This window comes from Cinclus cinclus, chromosome 2 (genome assembly GCF_963662255.1).
Source record: "Cinclus cinclus chromosome 2, bCinCin1.1, whole genome shotgun sequence".
Classification (NCBI taxonomy): Eukaryota; Metazoa; Chordata; class Aves; order Passeriformes; family Cinclidae; genus Cinclus; species Cinclus cinclus.
In genome coordinates, this window is record NC_085047.1 from 109,609,715 (window position 1) to 109,627,096 (window position 17,382).

General features: G+C 47.3%; 1 protein-coding gene across 2 annotated transcripts; it reads left to right on the forward strand.

Annotated features, from left to right (window-relative positions):
* The first annotated feature begins 10,841 nt into the window (after positions 1 to 10,841).
* On the forward strand, positions 10,842 to 13,458 carry MID1IP1 (MID1 interacting protein 1). 2 transcript variants are annotated; one of them, XM_062515179.1, is made up of 2 exons: positions 10,842 to 10,950; positions 11,314 to 13,458. In XM_062515179.1, exon 2 carries the CDS (start codon positions 11,465 to 11,467, stop codon positions 11,957 to 11,959), a length of 495 nt encoding a protein of 164 aa, XP_062371163.1. In that variant the 5' UTR covers positions 10,842 to 10,950; positions 11,314 to 11,464; the 3' UTR covers positions 11,960 to 13,458. The 2 variants fall into 2 exon arrangements, with proteins under 2 accessions (XP_062371163.1, XP_062371162.1); XM_062515178.1 differs by having other exon boundaries at positions 10,920 to 10,950; positions 11,311 to 13,458.
* The last annotated feature ends 3,924 nt before the right edge of the window (positions 13,459 to 17,382 follow it).

Sequence of the window (17,382 nt, forward strand, 5' to 3'; positions counted from 1 at the left end):
TCAGCTGGAGATTGCAATGTTTCTAGTTTCATCAGAAGGGGATATTTCAAACTTCTCTGCCCTTGCAATGGTTGTGAACACAGGATTGATGGCAGGAATCCCCAACAGCTGCAAGAGAGTGTTTAAGGCTCTGGATGACAATGGCCATGATGTCAGCCTGTTGGAGGTGTCTTATGCATGGTCCCCTTCTTGGGAGCAGCTGAGCCCATGCTGCTGAAATAATGATGTTCAAAACAGAGCTTTCACTGAAAGTTTTTCAGAAGCTTTCAGCTTTGTCCCTCCCTTAAATTTTTCTCTCCATCCTTGCAATATTCAGTCCTTCCCTTCTCCCTTGCCTTCTATGAGCTGCTAGTGACAGTCCCAAAATGAGCTAGGAATCTCAGAAAACTCTTCTTTAAATGACAGTGCTCAACCAAGTCCCAAACTTTGCACTTGGGGATAAAAGGGCAGCAGTGAGCCTAAGTGGGCTATGCACACACACTGACAGAAGGGCATTTGTTCTTCTGGGTTGAAAGAAGTCAAGATACTTGCCAAATCTAGAATATTTCTACCTTCAGGACAGAACAAGACTAACAAGAAAAAAATCCTGCTTTCTGCTGGTGTGGGATTTTAGTAAGATGCATCATGCTTGTCCTTGGCTATTTAAATAACACTGTCTCACTCTGTATAAACCAACTTACAATATGAATGAAAAAAAGCTATGAATCGTGAATCAAGTGGGAATGGATAATCAATTTTTATCACTAATATTGTGTGTATGACCAATAACTCTGAATGAGTTATGGAAGCCTTTGCCCTGAGCAGATGGGTCTCCTTTCAAAGCAGTCTCTTTCTGGCACAGCCTTAATAACAGAAAAGTGTTGAAAACTAAACAAACATGAATTTTCATAGTCCAATATATTTTTTCTTAAAATGTAGGAATGTGAAATTCTCAGAGGTGGGCTGCCTGTGGGAGGCACAACAATGGATTACAAAAGCTTTCAGATTTACAAACATGGGTTCAAATCAAGCTTAAGTAAGTGACAGGCAAAATGGGGTTATTGATATCCTTCTAGTCCCATTTGGCTAGAGCAAAAAAATGGGTGCAATGGTGTCTTAACACTTAAAGGAATGGCATCAGCCAAAAGATAAAACTTCTGCAGGAGAACATTAGCAGTGTCATTTATAGCAATTGAGATTACTGGAGCACTTGAGATTACTAGAGCTGAAAGACATCAGAGAGTAAATTCACATCCCCTCATTTTGGGAGGTATGCTTGCTTTCTGAGTTTGGCTGTGCTTTCTGGCACCCCTGTGCCCAAAGTTCCCTTTCAGCTACATGGTAGAGCAGCCATGATCCACGTGTGCAGGTTGGGCTAGGAAACATGTTTTCCTTGCAACAGGCCTGTCAAAGAAAAAGATTCACATTGAGTCAAAAATCCTCTACCGGCCAGGAACCAACCTGCCAGGCAAGTGATAAGGTCTGCTGATTTTCCTTCCTGCCCATGCACTCATGCTACAAGAGAAAGCCCCAACAGGTACTGGAAGCAAATGTGGTGGCCAAGGCTGTGTCCCCTTGCAGATGACAACACATCAGGAGCCAGGCTTTGCCTTGGCTGAGAGGTGTCTCGAGTAGAGCTGGAACCAGGGTGGATCACAGTTCCATCATGAACTTGTAAGATCAGACCTTAGGCATCCTTCTTCAGAAGCTCCCAGCAGGTACCACCAAGACTTGGTTTTTAAACACCTCGATGCTCTTTGGGTGTGTAAGAGAGGTCCAAGAGGCTCAGGAATGAGCACAGGAAGCTGTGTAAAGCCTGGCCTGCACTCTGACTGATTAACACCCCAATGTCTGGCCCAAGGTGAATGACTCAGGACCACTGAAAGAGTCAGGGCTAAAATGCAGAAGTTTCTTGCTCCTGTATTGCTCTTCTACCTTTCTGAATTAGGTGCACCCCTCCTGCTGCTATTTAAAGACACAGCAGGGCTCAGTGGAAGGTTGTGTGGCAGCCCTCTCCATTTCCTTACATCAGGGGATTTGTGTCAGAAGTTCAGCATTGCCAAATGTCATTTTGAATGATTTTGTAGTTCTAGGTCAATAAACTGCTTACCATCGTAGGGGAACTGAACCATGAATTACTCCAGTTGCTACAGTGCATCTTTTTTTTTAGCCATGTACATAAAGTGTGCAGTTCAGGATGATTCTCAATAGGCCTACATTTTCTGATTCACATTTTTAATTAAATATAATTTTCTTTCTTTTGTTTCTAAATGGGCATGCTGTGTTGTTATATCTCAAGGACTACCAAGACGAGAATATCTCAAGACTTCATGGCTGCAAATCTCCACTCTTGCTGCAGAGAATAAAACATCAGAGAATAGTGAAATAGAAGGGCAGAGAGCAAGAATGTTCTCTGTGTGCTTTTTTCTGTATTTTTTTGGTTAAATTACAGGGATAAACATCATATTAATTCAAAGTCTCTTTGTAGAGACCTCTCTTCAACATTATCTGAAGATTATGTTCATTTCTTATTTAGTGAGGCTCCACTGCAGAGGAGGAATGGAGTGAAAACTCCTCCCAACTCAGGGAGAACCAGGATGAGAATAAAATACTTGCTGGTGATACTGGCTCCAGTGTAGTAGGGAGCAGTAGTATGTGGTATGTACCTTCCCACACATGTAAGAAGGGTGAATTCACAATCTTCCAAAAATTATCTAAAACACATGCAATATTATGTTTTATACTCATATATCATTTCCTTGATGCTGTGGAAGACGAATACCCAGAAATGGCAAAGATCCCTTTTGGTGCCTTAGACTGCTGAACGCTGCGTTTTTCTCCTCTCAACCCCCCATTTCCTCCAGTTTGAGGCAAGGAACATACTTTGTAATTTTTTACCAACTTTCTTAGGTGCGAGCCAGGTACAATGGCTATGATTTACTTTCCAGTGGTGTCCTTCCCCTTGCAAGCTGAGGAGCAGCCAGCTTTTGTTGTGAATCCCACAGTAGGGACGGGAAGTGCGGCTGCTCCTCTGCCCATTCCCATTCCTTCCTGCAGGCACCACGTTATATATCCCTCACAAGCCTGACCACAGCTTTCAGAAACATCCAATAAATCAACAGTTAAAAGGAAAGAGTAGACATGGGGAGCAGGTGCTTATTATGTGTGCATCTCTGGAGAAGAATAACCCACAGTGTATTTCCATGCCCATTTGAAATGGAATACGACCATGACCCTGCAAGTGGCTCTGCTTGAATTGTTCCTGGCATGATGTTTTACTCCTAATATTTTCATTGTCTGCCTCCATCAGTTTTACCTCCCACTGTAGCATTAATTTTGTATGTGAATATGGAGGCTGTGCTTTAAATAATACAGCATATGCTTTTTATTTGCCATGTAGAATAATATTTTTGGCTGATTTATGTTCCACCTGGACAAAATTATTTTTATGACGGGTTTATTTCATTTATTCCCACATCCCCAAATGGGGGAGGGGGGGGAGAGAAATCTTGTAAACCACCGATAATGATGGACACAAAAATCTGCTTTGAAATACAAATTTACTGCAAAAACAGATTCTCTCCAGCCATGTAAATGAAAAAATGTTATTGTAATAATTTTAAGGCTGCAAATGCATGTTACTACTGGAGAGAGTAATCTTCAGGCTCTTGTGTCATCCCTTTCACAATGCTGGGAGTATGGAGAAATTCACTGACAGCCATAAGCTATTCCAGTAGAACAAAATTACACATATGGCTACAGCATGGATGTAATTTAGCTCTTTTCAGAACTTCATCAAAGCCAGGACAAAACCCTGTGGTCTTTTGGTTTAGAGATTTGCCCCAGAACATCATAGGCTAAGCTGCCAAATCTACCTTATTTCCAGTTTTCACAAGGACTGCGGAAAAAATATGTTACTTGCCATTGAAAGAAATTAATTTCAAACAGATAATCTGACTAGCAATTAAAAAATAATATACTATGTACCTTGTGTTTTATAACCCTGAAAAACTGGCAGTAGTTTTATGTTAATCTGTCACCTACAGAAATATGCACTATGAATAGATATATTAAAAACAAAAAAGTTATATGCAGTCCTTAGAACAACTTTGTTCTGATTTTGAATTCCAGCTTTTGGCACTTTTTGAAGAGCAACTAAATATTAATCCTACAAATTCGTAACAGTCATAGCATTCGGGAAGCTCTGGTACTATTTTTGGTTGTAATAGTGGTCTTTAACCACACAGCATCCTCCAGCCAAAACCACACTATAATAGGAGTGCTTATAATAAGGACACATAACGCCTCCATGTCAGCTCAGAACTACAGAGCCAGGAAAAGTAGGATATTCTTTCAGAACAGCTTCTCTCATAATGCTGAATGTAAAATGAAGAGATGGGACTTTGACAGGAAAATTCTGCTGCTTCTAGTCCAAATTCTGCTGCTTCTAGTCCAAATTCTGCTCCTTCTAGTCCCACCCTCTGGGTCCCCATCAGACAGCAGAAATCCAAGCTGCTATCTTCCGCTTGGCAGCTTCTGGCACAAGCGGATTTGCTCCTAGGCAGGTCCTCTCCTCCCATCACAGAGCTCTCCTCCAGCCCCTCGTCCTGCCATGTCCCCAGTTCTCGCTCCACCGGCTGGCATGGAAAGCTTCAGCGGCGGTGGCCACCTTTGTTCTGTTCATTCTCCTTCTGAGCATCGGGAAGTGAAGAATTCATACAGCAAGCGAGGCGCTGAAAATCAGTGACTGGTTTACAAGGAGGAATTACAATTTGTAGGACTGTATGAACGCGTATTGTATTTGTTTCACCATCTGGACAGCTCTGGGCCTTTCAAACAAAACCAAAGCTCCCGTTTTTCCGCCAGCTCGGCGGGATGAAGGGGCAGCTCCTGCGGGAAGGGGCGGCAGTCCCGGAAAAGCGCAGTAGATGGAGCCGGAGAGATGCGGCAGAGCCCGCGCGTCACCTGAGGATACCTGCGAGATCTCCCCCTCAGCTAAAGCGGGTTAGAAAATGTGCAATTTAGATTTATCAGTTCAGGAGGGAGGTTCAGATAAAAACAGTTGAGCTGGTGAGATTATTAAATGCAGAGCCCCATGCCGAGAAGATGCTCACCCTACTATGCGTGCTGCTGAAGGGGAAATAGGGCATTGACACCCCCTCAGCTGCACCCAGGCACTCACATGGGAGCAAGGGGATGGAAGGAGAGGGAGAACGTCGCGGACAGAGACCTTCCTCCACCCAGGAACTTCTTCAGATGGCACCCTTGGGATGGAGACGGCAGAAGCAGAGGGAACGGTGTAGATTTGGGTCAGAGTGGGAAGCACAGATCGGTATTTCCTGCTGTCAGCCCCTGTGTATCAGCCCGATAATGTCACAGAAAGGTGGTCTCGTGTATTTAATTTTATCAGGCGGAAGAACTCTGATATATGCTGTGCTCAGTTCAGCGCTCCCGTGCAGATTTACTTGGCGCTTTAGCATGCGTGCTGCCTCGCTGACAGAGATTAAAGGCTCTCCTCAGAGCCCCAGGTATTACGCTCAAACGTATAAATCAGGGCTTAATATATAATATTTGTCCATAAAAATATATCACAGTGGCATTCGTTTGACTATCCGCATATTAAATACCATTACAGAAAAGTCCTGAGCTTTTTGAGGATTACTTTGCTACGCCAGCAAAGTCTCCTGCCATCCTAAACAGGATTCTTTCCTGCCAGAGCGTGGCCAAGAGGCAAAGAGGAAGGGGCAGGTTTTGCTAACACTGTTTGTGACCCCACGCACGCCCCAGCCGTGCAGAACTGTGCCAGGAACACGCTCCTCGTCTCGGGCTCACCGGCACTGGCCAGGCAGGGCAGGGATCACGGTAGAGATGACACTGCAAGCCTCTAAAGGAGAAAATTGCATGATGCATCACCACTCATGAGCACCCACCAGAGAGCTGTTTAGAGTGAGATTACAGTCTCAGAGGAGGCTCTCATGCCTCTTGGTCACAGGGTTACTAAAATGATGCAGTTGTAAGTTGTATGCTGGAGGTAGGAGGGATTTGAGCGATGGCCAGAATGAAAAGCTGGATCAAACCTCCACAAACTGTGCTCAGATTAACCCAGATTCCTGAGTCTCCAGCTTTGAGGGACTTGAAATCAGCCAAATTGTTTCCTTTCTCTTGAACGGAAGACAAGAAAAAACGTGAGGGAGATGATAAAGTTTATACTTGGACCACAAGATTATGAGAAGCATTTTAGAATGAACAGAAACAAAACTCCCCAAAATAAGAGTTTGTGCAGTACAGAGGTCTTGATGCTGCTCATGCCAATTCCATATTAGCACAGCTATAAGGAATTCTCTGCATTTGCTGCTGACTTACAGAGACGCATGGCAGAAAAAATCAGACCCAGTTGCAATCTTTTCCCCTTCATCTTCTTCATATTTAAGATATTTTTTTTCTTCTTCTAAGTTCCTATTATTAACGCAGGAGGGAAAAAAAAAAAGAAACCCTGGGATCCCTGGTGCATCCTTGGAGTGGCTGCAGCCTCATCATGGATGACTAGACAACCGCCACTGTGCCACATAATGAGGAGCACACATGCTGCATCGGGAGATACTAATGAGGGAGCTACAGCCCCCTTAGCCCTCTCCAGTAAATCCGTGTCTGCAAGCCATGTTTTATTTATCAGGCTTATTATGGCAGCACTAAGGAGTCATTTGAAAAGGGCCGCTGCTGTCCTGGGCACTGCACACTGCAGTGCCTGCTCAGACCAGCTTCCAGGGAAGATGGATGAGGCTGGCAAGAGATAGTGGAGAGGGATGCTACGCACACACCATGCAAGCAATCTGGGGCAGCATTTATCCCACCAGCTCCTTTAAGGAGGAAGAGGATTCAGCCTGTTTCGACCTCACAGTGCTAGCTAGATGATCCCAGGCCCTGAAAGAACACAGTAACTGGCAAACAGATTGGAGCTGTGTGTGTAATGATTTCCAGGAAAGCTGAGGAAGCAAGGACTTGACAGACCTGGAAAGACCCAGGTGCAAACTGCAGCCAGGCAACTCAGAGGGGCTTTGCAGGACCTCAGTTGTCTCAGACAGCTGCCTACCATCCCAGCATTGGTCCTTGATGCCACTGCTAGCAGAGTTCCTGCTGGATCCCACACCTTTCACCATGCACTGCTGCTCTGTGCCAGGATGTGAGGATGCAGAGCTCTTGTGCTGCTCCTGGCAGTGTGCAGTCTCATGCAGATCCCTGCATGTGCAGAAGGAAAGGGGATTTACCATCACCACTGCCTTCTCCAAACATCCTCCTGACCCCTCTGCACATCCTCACAGAGGCTTCTATGCACTTCAGAGAATCACTCCGCTTGCAGAGGATCAACAAAAAGAGGAGCAAAAGGCAGCTAAGTGAAGGTAGGAGAGAGATGAGTAAATCTTTGCAAAACTTACACGGCAGGTCTCAGCAGGGCTCAGACAAATTGGTCTGCATTCCTTTAATATATTAGATTTCTACTTACCCTGTTCATTAGCATGTTAAGCTACAAGGGCTGATTATATGAACCTCATGGAGAGGCACCAATTAAGATGATAAATTTACATACATTCCTTCTGGATGAGAAATGACGGGTTTTCCCAGTTCAGTGTTTCGTACAACTGGACTCACTTTCAGAAAGAGAAAGAAGTGTTAAATGTGTGCATCTGTACTGCTTCCCAAAATGATGGGAGCAGTTTACAAGTTTGAGCAAAAATACATGTCAAATAGGAATAGAAGGAAACAACTCGCAGTTTCCAAGTCTGAACTCTAATCTGCCATGTCACATTGACAACAGATTATGAGAGGAAGTGAAATTCCCAGGAGATGCTGCCCTTACAAGGCTGGCCCAAATGGCGCTCCCAGACTGAAGAATCCAACCCTAAATATTTGCACATATTTGTCACTTCTTGCCACACAAGATCTCATCTTATTTTGCAAACACTGTGCAGCAGAACAACTTCATAGCCACCAAAGTGTAGCCATTTCTGGTCTGCAGCGTGCCAGTGGCACCTCTTTCATGCCAGCACGTGTCTTGGGAAAACTGTGAACAAAGACGGTTTGTTATCCTGTTGCCACTGAACAGAGAAATTAGATAGGCCTCACAAATGGTATGAAAACCCACGCAAGCTGACAGAATCATCTGTCTTTACTTGAAAAACATTGTACAGCTGCTAATGTTGCCAGAGGAGACAGGCCAGTAGCAGCTCTGCTCCTACAGCTAACCTTTGTAGCACTAACCCCAGTGTTCCTGGAACTAAAGACTGGTTTACAGCTAAGTCAGTTAATGCCATCAATAGCTCAGTAACAGGAACAGCTAAATAGTAACAGCTACAGCTCATCCCTGGTTTTCCTCAGGAAGAAGAAAGAGAGCAGGTTCTTGTCCAGAAAGGGCTGAACACCACCAGCCTTCATTCATTTCAGAGAAAATTAAAGGGTTTTTCAGCCAATATAGTAACTTTTATGTGACTCCTGCTTTCCTGAATAGCGGAACCGAGTTTATTTGAACACAAAGGTGTTTTCACCTCACACTTCTGGGCTCGTACATCAAGAGTGCTCCATCCAGATGAGGTGCTGGATAAAGTTTACTGTTGTATGTTGTCATGTCGGTCTCCTTATCCAGGACTGTGCTGGGCAAAGACACACATTTACGCTTTCTTGGACTGCAAGATAGTGAACATGCAAACTTCCTCATGGCTCAGGGCATAATAAGGGATTTCCATCTGATTCCCCTGCCAGGGCCTGCACAGCCACGATAAACAGATCATTCTGAAGAGGACACATTTCATATAAATGCCACTTGCATATAAAAGTTTTTGCCTTAAATGGGATGTTCTTTTCCTCAAGAGGAGTGGGAAAAGTGCCATTTCTTTTTCTCTCATGTGCACAGCCATATCAATTACATACCACTGGAGTAAGGAATAGGTGCTCCTTTATTTTGTTTGAACCTAAGAGCAATCAAACCTATCCAGGCTTGTGTTCATGATGCACATTATATGTACCAGGGATATCAATGTCATATATGAAAATCAATCAGAACATAAAGGTTATAAAAAAATAGAAAAGAAACCAATTCCCTTATGCTGCTTAGTTTGACTTGAATATGATCTGTCTCAGCCTAACAGGTGAGGAACACGCCTCACTAAAATAAGGTAACATTTACAGCCAGGCTGGAAGCAGGATGTGTGTGGCCATACCTTTAGGGAAACAAAGTGATAGGTGTGGGTGAACATTATTTCATACTCAGACCTTAATTCATATAATACTGTCACACTGAAGACTCGGGTACTTCCCCCCCTCTGCAGCTCCAAGCTGGGTTGTTTCTGCCAGTTTTTCCTCCTCCCCAGCCAGTATGTTGTAACATCATGCAAAGATTTCCATTTTAATTTGTTCAAATGTTTAATTGTTTTAATTTGGAAAGTTGGACAATAAACCGATTCCCCTTGTTTCTAAAGATTTATTGCTTTTTCCAATTTATTGAACGTTCAGCGCAGGCTGTATTTCAATTAAAGGCAACAAAACTGTTAATGGTCTATTAACGACACATTGCATCTATATAAAGATGCAAATATGAGTCGTGGCCAATTTTCTGGCCCGGTGAGATAATTTCTTCTTTTCCTCGTAGCGAATTATCTGCAAACAACTCATAATTTTATACCAGCCCATATATCTGGCTACTGCTTAACTGAAAGAGCACGAGCTGCCCGAGGTCCCATCCATCCCTCACACAGTTTGTCACCCAGGGAAGTGGCCTCCCGCCTTCGGGCCGGGGCTGGGCGGCAGCGGGGACCGCAGAGGGTGTGGGGAGCAGGGCGGGCGGGCGCTGGGGCAGGGCGCTGTGCCCCTCTCGGGCCGGGACTCGTCCGTGGCATCCCCGGCGGTGCGGGGCAGGCGGGCCCGGCGCACCGGGTGATGCTCCAGCCGTTGCCGCGGCAACCGCTCCCTCCATCCCGCGCCGCTCCGCCCCACGTGACCCGCGGCGGCGCTCGCGGCCAGCCCGCCTGTTACCAGGGCGGGGGCGTGGGGGGGCGCTCTTGTTTCCCATTGGCTGCCGCCGGGACTCGCTGATTGGCGGAGAGCGGACGGGCAGCGCGCCGATTGGCGGGGCCCGGAGGTGAGGCTGTGGGGTGATGCCGGCCGCCCCGCGCAGCGCCGGGACACAGACAAAGGCCGCCCGGAGGCTACCCGAGCTGCCCCCGCGCCCCCGGGCTGGCGGGATACGGAGAGGCCCGCGGGGGAGCCGCGGCTCTCAGCGCACTGCTGGGAGGTGGCAACGCGAGCCTGGCCGAGCGCCCACAGGCCCCGCACCCTCCCCGCCCGGCCGCCCGCCCGCTCCAACTGGCGCTGAGGCACGCGGCGCGCGGGAAGGGGGGGGGAGGTGGGTGGGCGGAGCCGCTGTCACGCTCGCCGCGCGCCCGGCAGCCAATGGGCGGGCCGGGAGAACGCGGGCTGCACGCGGGGCCCGCGTGTCCCCGCGGCACGGGCTGTCAATCACCCGGCAGTCGCTCGCCCCGCCCGCGGCTCCCCTGCCCGGCCGTGGGGCAGGGCGGGCCCGTGGCGCTGCTCGCTCACGGTGCCCGCGCTGCGACCCGTGCCCGGGGCGGCACCGGCGCTGGGGAGCGTTCTGCGGCCGCCGCTGCCTTGTCCCAGCGTTGGGGTGTGGGGGAGCCGCCGCGGCCCTGAAAGGGTTCCCCTGCGGCCTCAGCCACGCAGTCTCTGCCGCCAGCGGCAAGCCCGCTCGGCCCGGCCCCGTCGGGATGCCCGCGGTGTGGGCTCAGCTCCCGGCGCCCTCCCCCGGTGGGGAGCGAGAGGCGGAGCCGCCGCCCGCCGCCTTTATCTGGCGTGGCGGCGCGGAGGGTGGCACTGGGGAACACCTTGTTTTAAGATACGCGATATAAATTCGGCACCGGGGATGGGAGCGCGGCCACGGGCGGCGGGGAACAGCTCCGGACCACGGTGGGTGCCTTCCCCGCGGCACGGCGGCTGGGGACCGCTTGAATTTTAATTCATCGGTGCGGGGCTGCCACCCCTGGACCTGGTTCCCGGGCGGAGTTGTGGGGGGAGTTCTGCGTTTTGCCTCCTTTCGTACGGAGGGGAGGCGGCAGCCAGCCCCGGCGGCTGCAGCAGGGCAGGCGGAGGAGCGGAGGGTCAGAGAGCGGACGGGGAGGGGAAGGCTGAAGGAAGGACGCGGGGCTGGGGATAAAGGTGGCGGGGGAGGAGGAGGAGAAGGCTGGCGGGAGGGGACGGGAAGGCGGGCTGGGGGAGGGAGGAGGGAGAGCAGCCTCTAACCCCGGCTCCTTCGCCGCCACCTCCCAGCAGGACTCTGATCGCGAGCAGCCGCTGAGCCCAGCCCGCGAAGGAGGGCGGCCGGTGCCGCTAGCGCGGAGGAGGAGGAGGAGGAAGGGGAAGAAGTCGCCGCCGGAGGAGCCCCGCGGTCCGCGTCGCTGAGCACGCCTGCCCGGCCGCCAGCATGATGCAGATCTGCGACTCGTACAGCCAGAAGTACTCCCTCTTCAACGCCATGAACCGCTTTATCGGCGCCGTCAACAACATGGACCAGACCGTGATGGTGCCGAGCCTGCTGCGCGACGTGCCGCTGCTGCTGGAGGAGTTGGACGCGGCGGGCGCCGTGTGCCCGCCCGGGGATGCTGCCCTACCGCCCGGCGACCCCGGCGCCTACTTCTCCCGCAGGGACATGTACAGCCACTACATGCTGCTCAAGTCCATCCGCAACGACATCGAGTGGGGCGTGGTGCAGCCGCCGGCGGGCGAGGAGGCCGCCCGCAAGAAGGACAAGCTGGGCGGCGGGCCCGCCGAGGAGGGCGAGGGGGAGGAGGACCTGGAGCAGCAGTTCCACTACCACCTCAGCGGACTCCACTCGGTCCTCTCCAAGCTCACCCGCAAGGCCAACGTCCTCACCAACAGATACAAGCAGGAGATCGGCGTCAGCAGCTGGGGGCAGTGAGCGCCGGGGGGAGCGGGGGAAGGGGCTCCGACCCGGCGGGAGCGGCGCGTCCCCGCCCGGCGCTGCCGCTGCTGCGGTACCCGAGGGCAGCGCCCCGGGCCGGGGCTTCCCTGCTCGCTCCCAGGACTGCAGCAGGTTTTCTACCAACGCACAAGCAAGAGAAAGAGATGTAAATTAATCAGTACTAGTTTATTAATTATTTTGACCCCCTCCGTGTTTTTTTTTGTTTGTTTGTTTTTTTTTTTGTTTTTTTTTTTTTTTTTTGTTATACGGTCCGGGGCGAGCAGTCGCTGAACCCGTACGTGTACGAGGGGTGGCATTGCTGGCTGATGCAAAGGAGGCTCCACTCACGCCGATGAACATAACGAAACTGGCACAGAATTGCTTCTGTCACCCCGGAGGGAACCCAGTGAGCTAAGGAGCATCCCTCTGTTGTGGGAGAGATGGCGGGTCCCATGGCTGTACATGTACTGGAGTTTATTTAAACTTTTTTACTCAGATGTAGAGTATATTCTAAAATAAATGCAAATGTATTAACTAAGAGTGACCTAAACTTTTGGTATGATTTATCTTTCTTTAATTAAATGATATTTTTAACATCTGGAATTCTTCTGGTTTTCTTCTATGTTACATTCTGAGTTGCCTTACTAGATACAGAAATCTGTATGTACAAGAGAGGGGATTTTGTGGCTTTGTTTTTATTCCCATCAAAGCAGTTAGGCAGTGATGTTTTAGATATGCCAAGTTATCGTTTGAATAACCATATTAAACTTAACCATACATGGCCTGAGTTTTGGTAAGCTGTTCCCAGCTGCACAGTGCAGTTGCTCTGTGAGTGTTGGCTTGAAGGTCAGTGCCTCTTTAACAAAATCTGAGACGATCGAGTCATGGTTAGTCTGCAGGCAGCAATTCATGGAAGCTGGAGCAAAGCCTAGGAATGACTCTTGCTTTTTTTGGGAAGTATCTTAATGTACTGTGGGGAGCTCTTTTCTCTCCCTCTGAATAGATCTGGCAGACTTGCCTCCCCAACCTCTTGCATTTCTTTCCTCTAGTCCTCCTTGGATACCAGGAATTAATTTTTTATGTTATCCAGATTGTATTGATTTCTTTCTCTCTACTTTTTTTTTTTTTATTTCATGAAGTGCCTCAGAAGTGAGTGTCTATATTGTGTTCGAATATTAAATTCTGATATTAAAATGCACTTGTGGTTGTGATACAATATATAGCAGAGGATAAATGTTTAATAAATATGTAAGTCCTTACATGTAAATTTATGTAAATTTTCTTCTCAGGCACTGAAACGCCAAGTTTGTAGACATACTGAGATTTCACTTTGTATTACTGTCTTCAAATTTAGAGGTTGTTTGGTGGTGTTGGTTTGGGGTTTTTTTCCTTCTAAAAATAGAATAATTTCTCTCAACTTCAAGGATATTTTTGTTTAAATGCAAATATTCCTCAGCACTTAATTTTTGAGCCCAACTGTTATGACATTGTAGTAAAGCATGAGCACTCCAGACATGGTATTAGTTGGCAGATGTTTGTGTAAGTTAAAACACTCAGCCTAAACCTGTGTTTAAAAATAAATATTTTGGAAGGATTTTTCCTTCTGGGGTAAAGAAGAATTTTGTAAGGCTGGGCAATTTTTAGTTTGGTGATGCTTGTTCTTAATGTTTTTAACTCCTCTTCCCCTCCTCTCTTGAGAGGATGCCAGGAAAAAGTCAGGAACAAGGAGAGGGATTACTCTGGTTTCCTAACATGTCAGCTTGCCAGTCTTTCCGCGGTCAAACTAATGCAATGCAAAAGAAGCAGCGCCCTGTGCTGGATGGTGAAGTTTTGTTCTGAAGTTAGAGGGAGAACCTGTTCTGCTGTGTGGCTCCCTTCCGGCCCTGCACTCCATAAGCTGGAAACCACATTACAGCCGGCGAAACCTCCGACAAAATCAGCTCATGCAGTTTCACCCGTGAGGCTTTTGATCTCCCGGTAACTTCTCCTGCTACGGGTTTAGACAATACTGTTTAAATGTTGCACAAGAGACAATGTGATGCTGATCTAGGCTATGAGTAATGTCAGAAAAATAGTTACATTAGTGCAGCACAGCCATTGCCTTTAGATTCTAAAAAATAAAAAACACAAGAGGAAAGTTTTGGTGGGAGAGCAGCTGAAATCTAGCGCTATGGGGCAGCAAAGGTGGCATTTCCTTTGGGTAACAGGAGGAGGAGGCTTCTGTGACTCCAGGGTTTGCCTTGCCTCTCTCTGTGACTAAGCTGCAGCTGCTGAACTGTGCGTGGCTCCCATGTGGGGGCCCAGCCGCTGGGCTGGCAGCAGCCCTCATAATCCCAACTCAGCCATGCAAAACCTGCTGGGAGTCACACCAGCTGAAGAGACTCCTGCCACCTCCCACTTGGGAGCTGCTGTAGAATTTCCCCTTCTCAAGGTCATGGGAGAGGATTGAGGCTCTTGGGATCAAGAAAGTGATCTTCTAATGCAGGGGGAAGACAACAGCAGGTAAAACCTGGGATGTATTTCTCATGCAAAGGACAAGGGGTGTGACTGTGCTGCTGGCTGTTGTGTAAAACAACTTGGCCTAAAAGCTGGGGTGGTCAGGCAGTTATGTAAATGCTGACTCCGGGCATTGCAGTAAGCCAAGATGAGATTGCAGATTTTATATGTTAGATGCTGAATTGGGAAAAATTTCCATCAGCAGATGGAAATACAAATATCTATAAATATTAATATTTTATTTTTATAATTTATATTTATATAGTTATATAAAACAATTAGGTTTATTATTGAGGGGTTATGTTTCCTTTTGAGGGACTGGATCACTTTTAAGTATCCCCATTGTATACAGAGTTCAGCAAACCTTTAGGCTGCTCTGGTGAAATGATTCTGGGAGTTGTATTAATGGCAAATTACATCAGACTAATGTAAAAAGTATCTTTATGATCTCAAATACTTTGGGAAGTGACTTAATTTCTTAGTCACACACAGGCAAAAAGACAACTCTCCAAGCTATCCCAGCCATGCTCAAAATGGGATATGCAGAGTGAGAAGCAGTTGTCATTTTTAGCTCGCTTCAGTGAAATAGACTCTACATAGAGTAAGGCAGACATCAGAAGAGCAGTAAATAATGAGATTCAGAACTGTTTGCACTAACAAATTGATTACAGCAGAAGTTATCTTACAGCCAAGGAGCCTCAAGTACATTGCTCATGGCATGCATCAATTAATATATAAAAGTGCACAGTATTTATCATTATAGTTCATGATAGTTCATATACTTCTTGTTTTTGTGTATACAAAAGGAGTAGAAATGAGGGGAAACCCATGCTTTTCTCTCTCTCTCTATCTTATTCTCCATAAAAATAAAGGCACCGGGGATGGGTGCAAGTTCCATGGAAAGAACAAGAACCATGGGCTGTTCAGTGCTTGGTGGAAGCAGATTAGGCTGAGTCAGGCTAGGCTGTCACCTTCTTACTTTCTGCTCTGAAAGCTCTTCCTTGCAGAGGATTCTAACTAGATCAAGACATGCATGTTTCGTGGTTTGTGTCCTTCCCTCCCCTGCACAGGCTCTTGCACCATGAGGAGTCATCAGTAGATTGGCTTTGCTGAAAGATGCACTAATGTTAGTGGTCAGAGAGAAGGTTGTGTTAGGGTGTTATTATCATGTACTTAAGCATTGCACCCTGTTCTACCAGGAAAACAAAAAAGCAAAGAAAAGAAATAGAAAGCATCTCCTTTCTATGCCTTTGGATTCAAGCTAATGTCTTTGCAGAAAAGTCTGCAGCAATTTTCCCTCACTGACTTATTTCCCTAACGTCTTGAGTATGGGAGGGGATTGAGTGGAAGTTTTGCTTTTTATTATTCACACCTTTAAACATTTTAATGTTTTTATTATTTGTATCTATTTGTATCTATATTCCAAAGAGCTTAAAGATCATAAGAACAGAACTGGATAGAAAGAGGTGTAGTTTTAACCCCCTTGCCATGGGCAGAGTCGCCTTCCACTAGCTCAGGTTGCTCAACGCCCATCCACTCTGGCCCTCAACACTTCCAGGGATGGGACATCCACAGCTTCTCTGGGCGACCTGTTCCAGTGCCTTGCCATGCTCAGAGTAAAAAAAAAAAATTCTTCCCAATATCTAATATAAACCTATCTTGTTTGAGTTTGAACCCATTTCCCCCATCCTATCTGTTCATGTCCATGTTGAAAGTCCCTCTCCAGCTTTCTTGTAGCCCTCTTTAGGTTCCAGAAGGCTTCTACAAGGTCTCCCTGGAGCTTTCCCTTCTGCAGGCTGAACAATCCCAATCCTCTCAGCCTGTCTTTTTAGGAGAGGCACTCCAGCCCCTCTGATCATCTTTGTGGTCTCCTCTGCACTCACTCCAGCAGGTCCACGTCCTTCCTGTGTTGGTGACTCCAGAGGTGGATGCAGCACTGCAGGTGGGGCAGAATCATCTCCCATGACCTGCATCTTTGGATGTACCCAGGACACATTTGGATTTCTGGGCTGTGAGCACAAATTGTTGGATCATGTCAAGCTTTTCATCAAACACCATCCTCAAGTTGCTTTCCTCAGGGCTGCTCTCAACCCGTTCTCCACCCAGCCTCTGTCTGTGCTTTCTCTGGGATTTCTCTGACCCACATGCAGGACCTTGTTGAAATTCACAGCTTTCACACAGGTCCATCTCTCAACCTGTCCAGGTGCCTCTGCATGGCATCCCCTCCCTCCAGCATGTGGACAACACCCACAGCTGGGTGTGACACCCACAGCCACTGTGCATATGCTTTTTATTTCCCATTTGCATTTGCTTTTTATTTTTTTTTTGGCTGATTTATGTTCCACCTGAACAGAATTATTATTTATGATGGGTTTATTTTGTTTATTCCCACATCCCCAAATGGGGGGGGGGGGGGGGGGGGGGGTGTGTGAAGAGAAATCTTGTAAACCACCGATAATGATGGACATGAAACTGAGGATGCTTCAGTCCCACTGTCCATGTCACCAACAGAGATGTTAAACAATGCTGGTCCCAGTACTGGCCCCTAAGGAACATCACTCATCATCATCAGTTGCTTCCAAAGATCTTAAGTGATAGTACACAGAGGAAAAAAAGAAGAGCACCACGGGTTATAACCATCGACAAAATCTGAGGGAAGTGCAGTTAAGGTGAGTGTTGCAAAAGCATCTCCAGCTTTGTATGCACTTTTCTGTTATTTGTCATTCTCACCCTTAAACAAGAAGTACCTGAATGTGTTTAGTTCTAATGTTACAAGTTTTTTTTTTTTTCCAGACCACAGACTTGCATGACAAGTTTGGGTAAAAATTAGTTTTAAGGAATGAAGCTATAAACGCCTTTCCAAAAGGAAATTTGCAAATAGAAGTGCAGTAATTGTATATGTTTTTGTTGGTAACCAGCTGCCA

Excerpts from the sequence above, each read along its gene's own strand:
- MID1IP1 (XM_062515179.1), top strand. The coding sequence starts at position 11,465 with ATGATGCAGATCTGCGACTCGTACAGCCAGAAGTACTCCCTCTTCAAC.